Genomic DNA, 17,088 nt, shown 5'->3' on the forward strand with positions numbered 1-17,088 from the left:
TGATTGTACTTTGGTTATTTTACAAGTAACTGAGCCCAAAGGAAACATGCCATGAAGCCCTTGACAAAGCAGTGGTTATCTGGCCAACAGAGATTAGGTGGAGAGACTGCAAATGAGTGAACATAAAGAATGTGTAAACTTACACATCCCAGGAAATAATAACTGGACAATCCCCTAAGGTGAGAGATGAATGGCTGCCAACATGAACCACTGGACATGCACCACAGACTTAGCCAGATGAGGGAGGTGATTGTCCTGCTCTACTCTGCACTTGAATGGCCTCACCACAAACCGTGTCTGCAGTTTTGGGCACCATAATATAAAATAGATATAAAGCTATTAGAGAACATCCAAAGAAGGGCTATGAAGATGGTGAAGGGCCTAGAGGGGAAGCCATATGAGGAACACCAGAAGTGATTTAGGTTGTTCAGCCTGGAGAAGAGTGAGGTGAGATCTCATCACAGTCTACAACTTCCTTTACAAAGGGAGACAGAGGGGCAGGCACTGACCTGTTCTAACTGGTGACCAATGACAGGACTCAAGGGAATGGCCTAAAATTGTGTCAGGGCGGTTTAGGTTAGATATTAGGAAAAGTTTTTTTTACCCTGAGGGTGGTTTGACACTGGAACAGGTTCCCCAGGGAAGCAGTTGCAGGACCAAGCCTGACAGAGTTTGGACAACACTCTCAGGCACATGGTGGGATTCTTGGGGCTCTCCTGTGCAGGGCCAGGAGCTGGACTTTGATGATCCTTGTGGGTCCCTTCCAACTCAGGATATTCTATGATTCAAATCTATGATTCTGTGACTTTAAATCTCACTGTAACAGGCCAAGAGACCATGCAAGAGCAAATGAAGAAGTCAGAAAAATCCTGCCCAACTTGCCTGTGACAATCTTGGGTGTGTTTGAGTTTTGATGCAGTTTCCTGAGCTCTTCAATTTGTGCTGCAGACTGTACTCAGCCACATCCCTGTGTCTGCTGCTCTGAGTACCTGCTTTTTCTAACTTAATGGCTGTATAATGGAAACTCCATGAACTTGGATGCAAACTGCAATCTTGCCTAAAAAGAGGCTTGTCACCTTGGTGGACTCCTGAGAGGAGGGTCTGAGATCAGGCAACAAAACCCATATCAGCCTGGCCCATGCTATGATGTTCCCCATCTGGAAGGTAGGACTGCTGGTCTCCAAGTACATGGTTTAGTCCTTAGCTCAGCACAGCGAGTTCCAGGCCAGGAATGGGAACCTTTTGGGGATCCTCATAAGATGTGTCCCTCTGCTAAGCCCCCACTCCTGGTGCCCCTAACAGCAAATGCACTTCTTCTCAGGCATATGCCTATGGTCATGGGACAAAACAAAGGCTACTTGCATGTAAAGATTTTACAAATTTGGTCACTGTGACCAAACTTTATTACTCATTTTATGGAACTGTGACAAAAGTTTAGGAATCAAACAACATGGGGATCACAGAGGCTATTATGTTTATTGTGCTGAACAGACTGTGATAATCCATTAAAGGAACATTTTCAACAAGCAAGCGATTTGAAGTACAATCATAGACAGCAACTCTACATGAAGAACAAAGCAAAAAGTTAGAAGACGCTCAAAAGCAAAAGTACACTGTAGTTAAACATCTTGAAGTGATTTTTTTTTCCTGCAAACACACCTCTCTTGCAGAAATGGTGGAAGAGTTACATGTCCAGTCATAGTTAGCAGTGACCAATAACAGCAAAGAACAGTCGTATAAAATTTATCTCCCACAAAAATAAACTATACATATAAAAAAATTTTATGATGTTCTCACTGAGTCAATGGCCACATGCAATTTTTCAGTCTGAAAAAATGAGGTATAGCAGGCCCTAAGAGGTAGTAATGTGTTTTGATTGTACTACAATATATAGAAAATGTATGATTCAGTTCATCAGAGTGGTAAGTCTCTCGGAGGTTGAAGAGTGACATACACCCAGCAATTATTTCTGTGTCATCCATCGAATACCGTGGTTTTAGAAAACGCAAAAAAACCCCCTTAAATCCTAAAAGGGACTTGCTAAGGCTTGATTCAATGCCCTTTGATGTCAGCAGAATTCCTTTTACTGCCTTAAAGTGACACTGGAATTGGCCTGTTAGAGCTACTGTATAGTTAGGATTTCTCTTTTACTTAATATTAACATGTCTAGTTGTAAGACTCCGATCAGCTCTTTCTCAGCAACTTCCACTACTGAACTCTCAGTCTTTCAAGGAGGTCTGCATTTCTTGACACTGCCTCTTGGAAGAAGCCAGTAAGTAGTTATCTTTAACTGCATTTGGCTCAGTACTAAAGCCATACCAAAGGATGCCTTCCTGAGAAACTACCCCGGCCCAGTTATTAATACAATGGTACAAAGTACTGACTAGGAAAGAGAGGAAGAAGGGAAATAAAACAGAAATAGAGAAAAATGAAATCGGAGGGAGGAGAGAGAGAAAGAAGGAACAACAAAAGTCAGAGAGGGGAGAATAAAAAACCTCTACATTAGAAGCATTTAAAATAAATCTGGCTGAAACATTACAAAATCACATATGTCTAAAATACATGAAAATACTTGTCAAGTATTTTCTTACAATCTACTAATTTTTTTTTTTAAACACATATTTGTGATTGCATTATGCAAAAGCTGAGCTTGCTGCTTTCCACCTACAAAGCTTCAAGTTTCTTTGAAGGTTTTTTTTGTTAGTTTTTTTTTTTAATATGAAAGTAATTTAAAATGTGTTCATTTTCCACAAGTTATTTTACAAAAATAGTTTTGAACTAGGGATTAGTTGCAGTCCTAACCGTTTCAAACATCTCAAAACTAATGCTGAAAGTAACAAGTTCATTCCATTTAAAGTCTGGAGGTAGGTCTTTGTCAATCAATTAGTCCATTCCTTTAAACAATTCATTTGAGGTACAAACTTGGACAGTAATATTTAAACATTACAGCTAAATTTTTTCTATGTCATGTAGTGTCACTGAAGAAAATTATCCCACAAACCTCTCAGCAATTCAGTACAAAAATATATTCAAGTTAACAGTACATTACACAGAAGTCTAGCAGAGAGTAGGGTAAGTACATAAAACAAAACAAAACAAAAAAAACCCAAAATCCACACAAAGAGAAAAAAACCCAAACAAATCAAGCGAAAAGAAAAACACATAGTCATGCTGAAACACAAAAAAAGACATTGCTTCCTTAACTGCAAATAATGTTGAAATAGAAAGAAAGGGAGAATGCAGATACTCATTATTATCTACCCAATAAAAATTTCCTGCATTGAATGTGTATAGCAGCATGTATTTATCAGTCTGTTGAGTTATTTGTAAAAAATCAGAGGTAGTATTGAATAGTGGGGTAATATTGCATCTGGTGCTAAAAGTGCTGCTTTGAATGAAAAGATGGAGAAATGCCACTGGCACAGAGGTGCTCAGTGAACCATCCTATGTCAAAATACATTGCTTAAGGTAATGCACGAGCTTAGTTGAGGTACATGGTGTTGGTTCTAACATTGTGACTGATGTGTAATGAGGAGATATTCAATTCTTTCAAAATACTGGTACAGGGTGAGGGGAATTAGTTAAAACAAAGCAAAAATCTGGATTATTTTTGTTCAGATAAATGTATGATTAATTTTTAGGTACCATTCTGTATGTTTTAAAACACTTTTATCGATAAAGACTTAGTTATTAATGGCATAAGAGAGTTTGGTGTCAGTCATTTTTGTTTCCACAGAAAATGCCTCACTCTATAGAGAGTCAACTCCCTGGCTTCCTATTATCCAGGTGATAAGGGTTGTTCATTTTGTTTACTACTATTTCTGCTGATATGTTTGTATCTGTAACCATACAACGTATCTTTGTCTTTCTTCCCTTTTGCAAAATGAAAGTACCATTTTTGTGTTGATTTCTTTCTTCTGATTACCAGCTGAATGAAGTGAAAGATCATCTTTCATTTTTTTCCTGAAATAACAGTAAGTCTTATCAAAAAAATAAAAAATCAAGTACAAGTCTACAAGAAGGTTACAAAAGAAAAAGAGTAGTATCTATCCTTATCTTTGGTGATCTAAAACAGGGAGTTCACTAAGTAGGGAGTGGGTTGCTGGAAGTGTCTGCAAGGCATAAGTGTTACAACACTCAGCCTTTCCTATTTCAATGCCCATTATAATGACTATGTTACAAGTTTCTTGTTTATATGCAGTGCAGTGAATGACATAAACCTGAAAACCTGATTTGGAGCTCTTCTGGACCCATTCACCCTTACTTAGCAACTCAAACAAACTATTAATAGGAAAAAAGAAAACAGTAATTAAAAGTTGCATCGTTAATCTGTGTCCCCTTTCTGTTACAGCAGTTTTTCACTAAACCTGGGACTGTGAAGGGATTACAAAGATGATTAGTCAAATCCTTTTTAAGGTTATGTGATTCCCCTCGCTTCCCCCCCGCCCCCCCTTTCAGGCAAAAGTGGAAAGATCATGGCAACAGAAAGTAAGTGGTCAAGGCAGTGTCTTCTCCCTTCAAAAGACTGCTGATGAGGTAGAAATTGCATGGTGCGGTGTCCTAGTCTTCCTCTGCAGACTCTTGTGAGGACGTTTCTTCAGTCTCTTCCTAGAATACACAAATAGGAATAATATATAATAATAATATGACCGTGTATCTTAAGCTGCTGCTTTACTGTTCCCTCATGCAGCTGACAATTACCTCCTGAGCTAATAAAATGCTCTTTACAGCTGCTGTGACACCTCAAGAAGCCACCTTGGGGAGGAGAGGAAGGTACCCTGCTCTCTGATCCCACCACTTTGCCTTGCCAGGTTTTTCTTCTACCCCAGGAGACGTCAAGAAAAAGTAATCTGTGCCATGCTCTGTCATAGGTCTCCTATGGCCAGCAAACATGGGCAACTAGAAAAAAAAAAAGCGTTTTGAGCAGGGATCCAATGTTAAGCTGTTGTTCTCCTTCTCCTCCTCATTGGCCCTTTTACTGCTTCATGTTTACCTTCAGCAAGCCTGACCAAATGTGATGCTCTTATCCTGATTTTTTTAATGAATGTGCAGTACCCTTCAGGACATGGGTGGTGAACTGGGGGCAATAAACATTTATAATAAAAGGGGCTGTCAGTGAAAAGTTGTTTTTTATCAAACACTGCACATCATTGCCTAAGACAGCACATGAAAAAGATCTATGAAGAAGAGGAATTTGCCTCCTCAGCCAACTGAGACCTTTGAAGAATGACCGCTTAAAACAGCTTATAACAGTCTTCATACTTTAATAGATTTGATTTTCCACATGGCTTCATTTTGTCTGGGTGGCTAACTGACACAATTTATAACTCTCTTCCTTTCCCAGGCCACTACAGTACACCATTCAGAAAAGCTTGCCTTAAAGCTTGCCTGCCTTATGCGACCAAACTTCCATTCATTAGTGTTTGAAACACCTCAGCTGTGAAGGGCTCCTAAATGCTACCATGTGTGACACTGCTGTGGAGGAGCAGCATCAAGGAAAAACACTGTGCTTTAATCACAGGCCACTGCTCACTGCAATCTTCTTTCATAAGGTTTTGACCTCCCCCCCACCTCACTACAAGAAAAGGCTGAAAAAAAAGCTGTAAATCCAGGGAACAAACATAACTATAAATGAATGGATGACAGCTTAAAAAATATAACCATAGCAGCATCAAGCCATGAGATTTCACACTGGTTTTGTTTAGTCTGCTTTGGGTTATGTGGGAAAAGTGAAAAGCATGAAGGAAATGCTCCCTCCTCTTCCTTCATGCCCCCACTCCTGCTAAAGCTTGGGCCTCAGATATTTAAGCCAGTAGGTTTATACCTCTTGACTGTGACCCTGGGGTACTATCTTGAGCACCAGACACAAAGAAAGATGTAGCATGATCAAAGCCATGGACAGAGGAAAGAGAGTAAAATCAAGTGCCAGCTGCCCTATGACACTGAATTTTCAATTAATACTTAAATTCCAGAGGACACTGATCTATCACAAGATGAACAATTTCTTCCTCACAATAACTTTTGTCCAGTTGTAGCAGGTTATATTCGCAGTGCTGCAAAAAAAAAAAAGATCCCCAACTCACAAAATGATCAAGTGAATTTTACTCTGTCCCCGGTGGCATGGGGCTGGGGGGATCTGAGCTCCCACCCCATTGAATCCAGTAACTGTTACAAGATTTCAGTCAAGAATAAAAATCGTATCTTCAGGCACCTAACAGAGGGCTGATTTGGGCTGCATGTGGAGAGACAGTACAAAATATGTTGGTTTGAGCCTTGGTAATTCAGAACTTGGAATGATCATGGAAAACCCCAGCTTTGCCTCCAAGCCAAGTATTTCAGTTAAAAATTACAACTGTGGGTTCTGTGCTCTTAACATAATACAGGTAGACATGTTTTGATATTTGATGATGATCATATGCTTAATTTCTTACAGCACTGTGGTCAGCCCCTGAGCCTCTGATTATTGTTTCCTGGAAGGCAGCAACACACGTGTGGGTACAGAGCGGCAGCTCTCTTTGTTTTATGCTTGGCTTGTCAGGAGGCTACTGAAACCTGATGAACTCATTTTCCATGAAGGTAGACTTCCAATCACAGTGTAAGAAGGATGGGGGAGAGGCAAAGTATATGGAAGGACATACTTCAAAGCCAAGCCAGCGTGGCCACAAGAGAACTCTTTTTAGTTAAAAAGCCATCCACTCTAGTGCTTTTTACTGTGAATCTCACAGTATTTTTTTTTCTTGTAGCCCCGCTGTAGTGACAAAGGAAATTAATGAGAAGCTCTTCCTTTATGCAATGTTCATGCAATGAAGGAAGAGTTGCTCTCATCTGCATACGTGCATGCAAATGTGTATACCTGTAGTACCTCGAAGAATGAGAAACAAAAAATTAAGATAACCCACCCAAATATTTAAATAATAAACTAATTATTAAAATATATTTGAGACTGGCAGATTTCAAATTCACATCAGTCTTGGGAAAGACTTTTTCATGAAGAAAAGCTGTCAAAGGGTTCAGATTGTTGTTCATTCCTTGCAAAAGTCTAAGATAGCTCAGTTACAGATGAGTGGTTTTAAACCAAACTATCATGTAAGTTTCTTGTCAAGACAACAGATGGAGACATGATTGCTGCTCTGAAGTGCTTACAGTTCAAACAAAGGGATAGTACCAATCAGACATATATGCATGGAGGGAGCCAAAGGAAGAGGTCAGTAGAGGAACTGAAAGAGAAAATACAAATGTATAAAGCAGGAAAAGAGAGGGATTTTTTGCACTTGTGAAAAACTGGTTGCGAATACCAGAAGGTTGTGCAGCTGTGATCCTCAACCCACTATCTAGCTCTACAGCACCCATACGCACACACACTTCCCAAAAGATGAAGGGGGCTAGGTGTTTTGAGAACTGTGCAACCTGTGGAAACTGAAAACCAGCTCTGTGCTGAGTCATTTCAGTAAAGTGCATTGCTTGGCAGTCAGGCACTGGGCACCTCAGGGGAAGGATGCTTTAGCATCAGAAGGCACCCCTAGGAACTTACAAGTCATCACAGATCCCCGTCAAGGTCAATGGCATAACCATGTATCATAGGGGGTCCCTGAGTCAAAAGTTGAAGGAGGAACTGGGGTGGGAGTCAAACACTTTGTAAATCCAGAAATACTTCTGATAAAGTTGAAGAGAAGGGAAAAAATTAGGAAGGAAAGCATGGTCATTAGACCAGACATCAGAAATCCAAGTCACTCAGTCAGAGCATGATAGCCATGCAGAACATAAATTCAGCAACACAAGAAGCTTCAGCCATGAAGCAAAGGTTTCAGGTTACATGGCAGCCTTAACTCAGGTTGTTCTCTCTTTTTAGTTGCATTCACTGTAGCATGGTGACATGTTAATTGAGCATAAGTCAACCCAATTTTGCCTTGAAGGGCTACTCCCCTGTTTTTTTGTTTTCTGCTGCAGCAAACTAGCAAGAGGCTGGGCTAGCAGACTGCAAAGAGAAACCTGAGAAAGCTACAAACCATGTCGAATCCAGCTAACAGGGCTGGATGGCCATGGCCATAGCCATGAAGAGCTCAGGGTGAATAGGATTAACACCTAAAGGGCAGGGTAAATACTCACATGCATAGCTCAGGCTTTATTCTTGCTTCTAAGACAATATCTCAGGTGACTTCCTATGCATCTGTGTATACATCCCCATACAAGTATCCTCAGAGACTGATTGACACAAAGACCTGCCACAGAAGCAGTTTTACTTGGCACATACTGTCCTTGGTCATCCAAGGGTGCCATGCATGGGTATGTTTATCCTGAGTTGCTACAGGTCATAGCATGATATTGTATGACAAACTGCAAGCTAGCACCCTGAGCTGTTTCCACCCTTAACTGCTATAATTGCCCTGTCAAACAGGGATGATAGGGAGCTGGTGTTTCTCCCAAAACAGAGCTGCAAGGCAGCTTTCTTCAAAGCTCCTATGTGCACAAATGTTTAACTGGTCTTTTCTTGAGTGGTATCACTGGCAAGGGGCTGGCAAATGAGGACACTAGCCTGGACCCTCAACTCTCACATATGTTGGACTCCAGCAGGAGGGAAAGGACATATGTTTTGCAATGACTCACAGAAGGTATCTGCCCTCAGAAGGGCTACTCTGTGGGGGACTGGTACCACTGTTGTTAGCCCTGATTTAACAGTGGTGAAGGTAACAAAAAGAACCAGGAGGCAGAACAGCAGGCTTCAGTTACGAGTACCTATTTGGGCTTGCCCAACACACGATTTTAAAATATGACAACCTTGGTGGCATCTGGTTGCCTGATTATAGGAGCCTGAGGCTGTTTTAGATGCCCTGGATATCTCATCTGGTAACCAGCAGATAAGCCAGAAAGGTGCTGGTCTCCTGTGCCATGCCCACCTGCTCTGTGTGGCTGCCTGTGATCCCTGCAGACACTCAGTGGGCACAGAACAACTGTGTTAAGATTTGTGGATCCATGAACCCTCTCCAGAGCTAATAAGTTCCATCTCTGCTTTATAAGTTTCTCCACTGTGGAAAAACAAAATGGTGTATACTGCAGAAATATGCAAAGTGACAACCACTAGCACATGCACTTCACAGGTTCCTGGGGTGCACTGAGAAGAGTGTGGCCGGTAGGTCGAGGGAGGTGATCCTCTCCCTCTACTTGGCCCTAGTGAAGCCACATCTGGAGTGCCGTGTCCAGTTCTGGGCTCCTCGGTACAAGAAAGAAAAGGAGCTACTGGAGACGGTCAAGCAGAGGGGAAGAAAGATAATTAAGGAACTGGAGCGTGTCTCTTATGAGGAGAGACTGAGGGAACGGGTCCTGTTTATTCTACAGAACAGAAGACTGAGAGGGCATCTCATTAATGCATATATATATCTCAAAGGCAGGTGTTGAGAAGACGGTGTCAGGCTCTTTTTGGTAGTGCCCAGCAACAGGACGAGGAGCACTTGCCATAAACTAAAATACAAGAAGTTTCACCTCAACATAAGAAGAACTTCTTTACTGTGAGAGTGGCAGGGCACTGGAACAGGCTGCCAAGGGAGGTCATGGAGTCTTCCTCTCTGGAGACATTCAAAACCCACCCAGTTGCATTCCTATGTAACCTGCTCTAGGTGACTCTGCCTTGGTAGGGGGTTGGACCAGATGATCTCCAGAGGTCCCTTCCAACCCTAACAATTCTGTGATTCTGTGATTCATTCCTAAAGCTCAGAAGTGGCACCATCTAGAACAAAGCTGTGCCACAAATGATTGTATTTAAACTTCAGCACCTTTTCAGGTCAAAGTCACGGCCTGACACCAAGATCTCCATTTGGTGATCCACATTTTGTTGGTGCAGGCTATTTTTCTGGAAGTACAAGCAGCCAGTAGCATCCTAGTGACCTCAAGAACAGATATACTTAGTTTGGTCTTTGTATGTCCTCTGCATTCCTTTTTCTGCTGGACTCGCACAAAGTGGTTACAACAAAACCTGACGAAGAGACAATTACTGGTGTTTGAGAGAAGTATTCCCCAACCTGCAGAAGGGTAACTGGTATTTTTGTAAAAATGTTTGCTCTGTTCTAATACCCTGGGGCAAAGCTTTAAGAATAATTGTCTTTACCCCATGAAACTCACTGGCAATTCAGCTGCAATTCAGTTTTTTCACCTTTTGCTCATGAATTTCCAAACTGCAGATTTAAAAATTAGAACCCATTTTGTGAAACGAACTTCAGGATCATCATAATGCTGCATATGGAGCCTCTGAATTTGTCAGAGCTTTTATTTTATAATGAAGTATTAGCTACTGGCACAGATTTTGCTCGCTGCTTTCTAAGCCCAAGAGGGTAAGCTTGAATAGATACGTCAAAAAGAACTGCTGACAAGAGCAACTTGCAAACTGTGGACCATTGTCTGCTGTTAACTGCTCTGAAATCCACTGGCATGCAAGCTAGTATTTTCAGAGAAGACCCTGAAATACAGGGATAGGAACAGATGGCTTCTATAGCAAATGCAGGGGCCCGGACTCTGCCCAGCTGAGACACAGTGCCGTCCCGACGGCTCCACAGCCAATGCACCAAACTGCTGTAGAAATTCTTACAGCACAAACAGACACTGAGTGCTGTTTCCTTTGCATGAAGCTTAGGGTGGGATCTGCTGCTTTGAGCTACTGTACTCTCTGCAAAGCACAACAGAGAGCTCAGTGACAGTATCACTCAGCAGTAAGGCAAAGTTGAATTCCAGAAGCTGAATTCGGAGCTCAAATTGTTGCAGATATACTTCACATATCACAACGTATGCATTTATTAAGGCAAAAGAGATCATCATGACCATATACAGAAAAGGCCACACAACTCTTCTTACTGCTGGATTAAAACACAATTTTAAGGAAATTATGTCAATACAGAAACTCTGCATTCAAACACATATAAGTAAACCAGCCCACAAGCAAGCAATTTCTGTGCACTGCAAGTGCTAGTATGGTAGAAGGAGCACAAATTCTTTAGCTTGGTGGGTAACAAAACAGTTAAAAACTCTGCTCAGGGTATCTGAGATACCCTGCCCTCTCTCAGCACTGTTTCTGCAGTCATAGACTAAGGCATTGGACAGCCCACGGGATAGTGAGCAGGCAGGTCCCCTTGAGGAAGTAAAACTTTTAGTACTTAAATGACACAATATAAACAGAGAGACAAACAGAGAGATGGCAGATGGTGGGGCAGTTTTGGGTTGAGATTTAGGGACTGCAAACCAATATTCTTGCTTTAAATGTTTAACTTCCTATGGACCTAGCGTCTTATGACCCACTTTGTCACAGATTTGATCATAGCATGAGTTCAATATTTAGATACCGGCAAGCAGCTGCTGCTTAACTTTACTGAAGCCCAAATGCTTTTTGGTGGGCATGTTTAGAGCTACCTAATGCTCTTAGGAGCAGTCTAAGGGATAGCAACTGTCTTTAAGGTCATTTTGACTTAGCAATTTCCTCAAAGTTTTCACACTCAAGAAGGCAATCCATAACAGACAGCAAAAATAAGAGTGTGCATGAATGCAATAGCACTGGTTTGGATTCACATGTAGACTTATTTTGAAATCCCCACGCTCTCATTTGAAGTAGATACTTCAAGCTGGGTTTTCTCTCTTCTAGGAGGAAGCCTCCTCACTAAACTGTTGTGTATAGAGGACGCATTTTCTTCTGTTGAAGACATTCCACTTTTATATAATCTGTTAAAGACAGAAAGGGAGTAGAGGGAATAAAGCAAAAAACTGATGCTGTCCTGCAGGTGACCAGCATGTGGTTTTTGAGCTGCATAGTTAGTAAGCAAATTAAGTGTGTCCTCTCCTTTTACTGCTGGAATAGCACTGCTTGACTAGCAAAAAGGCTGCTCATGGGGATTACTGGATAATCCACATCCCCAGCTGTTGGAGGAAGTGAAGTAGCTGAGGCAGACAGACTGACGTTGCTGGGGCTGTGCTGGGATTCAGCTGGTTCAGGTCAGAGAGAGTTACCATCCTTGCACGTTTAGAAACCACTCCTACAGATCCCCTTCCTCTTCTGGAAGAAGTGTCTCACCAGGCTTGGCCAAGTTTTGGTCCTTAAGCAACAGGTTCAGGTAACTGGAGGGGACCAGGACACTGTGCAGGAGGATTCTCACAGGACAGGACAGGACAGAACAGGACACGACAGGACAGAACACTCCTCTTTAAGTCAGAACAGTTTATTTTAAATATAGATTCAAGTATCTTCTTTCTGTTAGGTTAAGGGGAAATAAAAAATTTCTCTATCTCCTAGCTTATCTCCCACTAGGAGAACTGTTTGATATAATGGAGTGATAATGAGTCTCTCTGGTTACTTTGATAGAAAGGGCTTATCTAACACAGGATTTTTAAATCCAGGAGGGCTTACACTGAGAACTTCCAGAAACAGGAATTAGGCTGCCTGACATTTAGATATCCTAAAAATTACCTACCTTGGGTTCTGCCTCTCTGCTTCTCTTACAGATGGGCTTGAATGAACCTCAGCTTCAGGTGTCCATATTTGCCATGGATTTTAGAGCAGCCCTGAAGTTAATTCAGCAAAGAAGTTTCTGCAAGGCAGCAGGTCGCTCAGCACCAAAGCTTGTGTGGCTGAAGCCTTGAAATTGAGACTCAGCTGTCTAAATTACGTCAGGCCAGATTTCTTAAACGCGTTTTGGCATCTGAGTAGAGCAAGTGCCTTTTTGACCTAAGCAGGTCAAAACACTTTGAAAAAAATCTGTTCCCCATGTGATTAAAAGGAGACTGAAAATCTCCAGCAAAATCTCAGTACTGGTCAGAAGAATTTTGCAGGAAACACCATTTAAAGTCTGCACAGGCCTAAAGAGAAAATGGTGCTTGAAGCAATTGCAAGTGCTATGCTAACACTGACAGAGACGTATTTTGTCTTGGAGAGCTTCAACCCTACAAGATATAAACAGTTCTGGTGGGAAGGAAATAAAATATTAAGAAAAAGAAGACAGTGGTGCTATTAGAAACATATACAACTGAGCTGGACTAACCCCAACTTTGAGAAGCTGCTCTTAAAACCTCTTGTGGAGGCTTAAACTGTAGTGGTAAACTGCTCTGCATTCACAGCCAAAATCCGGACTGAAGCATAAGGCAAGCAGAGGCTCTAATAATAGTCTCTAACCACTAATATGTATAGTCCATAATTAGATGAAAGAGCAAAAGACGACGGATGCCAACCTTTAAAAATTCTTAGACTTGTCTAGTTCACTGAAATGCTGTGGGTGACTGCGTTAGCTCTGCTTTCTTGTGGCACTGAAGATGGAAAAGCCCAAAAGGATACTGGAGCCCCTACAGGTAAACCTGTAGGAGTCTGCCTTCCCCCTGAGCCTTTGAGGTACTCAAAACAGCACCAGTTTCTGTGCATATTTTATGCTGAATGACAGAGGAAAGACTACAGCAAAGGTCTCCCAGAATGGAGTAGGGAAACACTAGTAGAGGCTTTGAAACTGAGGTCAAACCCACATCATTTAGGTTCTGCCCCCTCCCCAAATTTAGAACATGAAAAGAAAAATAAAATAAGGCCTGTTCGATTTTGATTCTGCTTTTCTTCTCCCTCTAAAATCGACCACTTGTTACAGACAGGAAGCAACTGCCAAAAGTTATTCGCCTCCAATCCTTTATCACTTAAAAAAGCATTGTGGCTCTGCCCACGGAGCCACTGGCAACAGCAGTTTGGGAGCAGCTATCTATCTGCAATTATAAATAATAAAATAAAGCGTCTTCCCTTTTGAATCCCAGCTGAGAGATTTTGTCAAGTGATCAAACTTGTCTGAACCTTGGAGCAGCAGCTTTGAAGTAATAAGAAAGAGATTGAAAACTTGCAGCCAAGAGCCGCACACACCTCATTAGGGTCCAGACATGCGGGAAGACCGAGCAGCAGCCACCGGGTCCAGTCCCAAGTACCCACTGGAAAGGGGCTGTGGGAAGGGGAGATAAAAGCGCCTTTCACACTGGAAGCGCAACGGTGACATTTTTATGAACGCCAGCCCTGAGGCTGAGCGGCCCGTGCCATGCTGCCACCCACCAGGGCAGCCCTCAGCAGGGCAGGGCACGGGGCTCTGCTACCACTACCATCATTGCTCTTCCTCTCCCCTGGCTTTTCCTTTCTTTTTTGTTTCTGAAGGAGAGATTTGAATGTACAGGGCTCTACCTTGCCAGGGCCATTCTCAGAAAAGCCCTCCAAAATGAGAAACATATTTCTGAAAGACAGCAAGCTCTACTGAGCTGATTCAGTACAGTTCACATGAGACTTTCTGGTGTAATTCAGAAAATGATTTTTTTTCTTAAAAAAAGTGCAAACCAAAACAAAAACAATAAAGCTTAACAGACTTGTTAAATGCTTTTAAAAATATCTGAAGAGTTTAATCATGGATCTTGCCACACAGACACTGGCAAGGCTGTGTGCTTCCAGCAACGCAGAGTATTTAACTTTGAGAGCTGAAGTTCTGGGTTTAATTTTCAGTTTCAGACTAAACAGCAGGTCTGCAGCAAAAGGCAGGCGACAGCTCCTGAACACAATGGGCAATGGAAATGCTTCTCTTGCAAACTTTACTGATTGTGTAACCATGGAGCACCTCTTTGTGCAGACGAAAGCGCAAAATCAGAGAGGTTTGTGTTGGTTTTAATAAACTCCCCCACCCCTTCTCTTTTTTTACTGCAAAGAATTCAGCTGCTATTTTATTATGTAATGCTGCAGGCTAAAAATATAACCCTAATTTAAGCCACCCTGCCAATAAATCTACAAATACCAGGTAATCAAAAAAGGGTAGCTATGGTTTAATGACATACTTTTCTTGTCATCTTAATATCTTCAACTGCAAAAGCCTTTAGAGTGATGCATTTAAAGGTTTTCTCCAACTTCTTGAATATCTCTACACAATCTGGCAGAAAGGGTGAGAAAGTTTGGTCCCTTCTCAGCATAGAGCAACAACCCAACTTTTCGAGCTTGATCTACACAGTGTCCTGCTACCACAGGACAAAGCTTTTTCTTTCTCTAGGCAAGACAGCCTGATTCAAAGTGAGTGAAGCTGTCCAACTTAACAGATAGTGATTATTTCATTTTGATTATAGAACCTTTTATGGGAATTTCTTTTCCAGTTGATCACATCTATATTCTATAATCAAATCAGAGAAGGTATCCTGGTGAAAAAGTGCATTCAAAACGTGTTTTCTTTTAGGATCAACACAGATTTACTGTAATTTATACCTCAATGCTAATATATTCTCCTCTTTCTAAACATAAAAAAATACTAATACAAATTACAGTTAATGCCTCACTATATAACAGAGCTCTCAGGAGACTATTAAAGCAATGTGTGAGTCCCCTAACTTATTTTAACTGTGTCTTTGTTGTTCTGATTTCAGTTTCCAGAATTTACCTCAAAATAAGCATGGGAATCAGGGAAGGGGAAGGGGTAGAAACCATTCACTGCCCTGAATCTGATATCTCCTCAGTCCTAGAGCTCACATGTTCCTCCTTCCTTCCTTCCAGATTCAAGTCTGGTTTCAATGGAGCTCTCATTTTTCTTCCCACTAATCCTGCCGTGAGATCAACCACTGGTAACTCTGTGAGAAATTAAATACCAGGATGTGGGAAATCTGAGATCTGAATTCAGGCAGAATGCGGGTGATTTTTTTTATTTCTCTCTTTCTCTTTTCCCATGGTTGCTGTGTGTCAAATAACTATTCAAACCTGAGATCAGAGATCAGCCCTGAACAATGTGACTGACAAAACAGAGGCAAAGCAAGATGTACACTGGCAATATTATATCCTTTTCTAATATATGCAGCAGTCATTTCTAAAGTGAGATTTCAGCCAACATTTTCTGAAAACATTCTAGCACTTCCAGAAACGTCTAACAGTGAGATCAGTAGCAGAACTTCATCATGGTGATGCTCACCGTCTGCTGGAGCAGACTTCATAAAGAATTTAACATTTCTTGCATTGGGATCCCAATGAAAAAGGATCCATGAGATATGGATTAGCACTATGACGATGCGAGTGCTACAATGCCCAACAGTCAGGCAGTGGTTTTGAATAGCTTTTCTCCTTCCTCAGTCAGGGAAAGGAGACTGAGGTCTATTATTTAGGTCCTATAATGATGAACTCAAAACGTTTACAAACTGCCCAAAGGTTTAGATCCTTCATGCGCTGCTCATGTCTGAAAACCACCTATGTATTTCTGTAGCCTTCAATGTGAAGTACCTAGGAGAATAATTCTCACTGCGTGGTCTCCTATGAGGCTGTGACACTCCTATACTTCTTATTCTGCCTATAAAGACAGCAGACCCATGACTACAATATCCAGTGAGCAATCTATGACCTGAACAGCTCCCCAAAGAGCAGTCAGCCTATCACAGCCTGTGCTTGCCATCTGTGTTGCTTCACTCCATTACAGCAGTAAGGAACAGTACAGTGAGAGCACCAACAGAAGTGACATGGGATAGAAGCTCCACCAGGAAAAAGATTTTAAAGTGTCTGTCGTGATTTTGTTTCACACTGACTATAAATCCTTCACCTGAGTGGTCCTCTCTAGACTGCAACGGAGGAGGCATGCTCATAGCTTCAGCCTATCCCCCCAGCCTTAATGTTTGGCACACGTGTCACAAGCTGACACAGGCTGATCGAGGAGGCCAGATGTCACCCTGGGGTAGCATGGCAACACTGATTTCAAGGAACTAAATTCATCAAATTCCACAAATGCCCTACAGAGAACTGACAGAGTAGCTGTGAAATGCTTCTTGTTTTTCTATTCCAAGACTGTTATTCTGGACAACAAGCAGACCTTATAAAATTCCCCAGATGCCAGGGAACCCCCAAAATAAAATAAGATATTGTCTTCTTATTACTTCTTCCGAAACATGTTTAAATATGTATATCAGTTAATAAGAGCTCAGTATACTACTCTTTTCCCTAGTCAAACTTTCATAGTGCTGGTATGCAAATACTGTAACTTTCTTAGCAAATTATTTAACAAACAAAAACCTATTTTCGTTGGTCTTAACTTTTTTCTTTGTATTTATCTTATTACATATGCACCTCAGCATACCTCATTTTTAACATACAAT

At 41.5% G+C, this 17,088-nt stretch overlaps 1 protein-coding gene across 1 annotated transcript in view; it reads right to left on the reverse strand.

Annotated features, from left to right (window-relative positions):
- Positions 1-4,241: 4,241 nt before the first annotated feature.
- HMGA2 (high mobility group AT-hook 2) overlaps positions 4,242-17,088 on the reverse strand; it is a 103,767-nt gene continuing 90,920 nt past the window's right edge. Inside the window, exon 5 of the mRNA XM_018080855.2 lies at positions 4,242-4,608. Within this exon, the coding sequence (XP_017936344.1) occupies positions 4,561-4,608 (48 nt within the window). The 3' untranslated portion in view covers positions 4,242-4,560. The remainder of the gene's footprint in view (positions 4,609-17,088) is intronic.

This window comes from Manacus vitellinus, unplaced genomic scaffold (assembly GCF_001715985.3).
Source record: "Manacus vitellinus isolate BGI_N305 unplaced genomic scaffold, ASM171598v3 scaffold_5_pilon, whole genome shotgun sequence".
Lineage (NCBI taxonomy): Eukaryota > Metazoa > Chordata > Aves > Passeriformes > Pipridae > Manacus > Manacus vitellinus.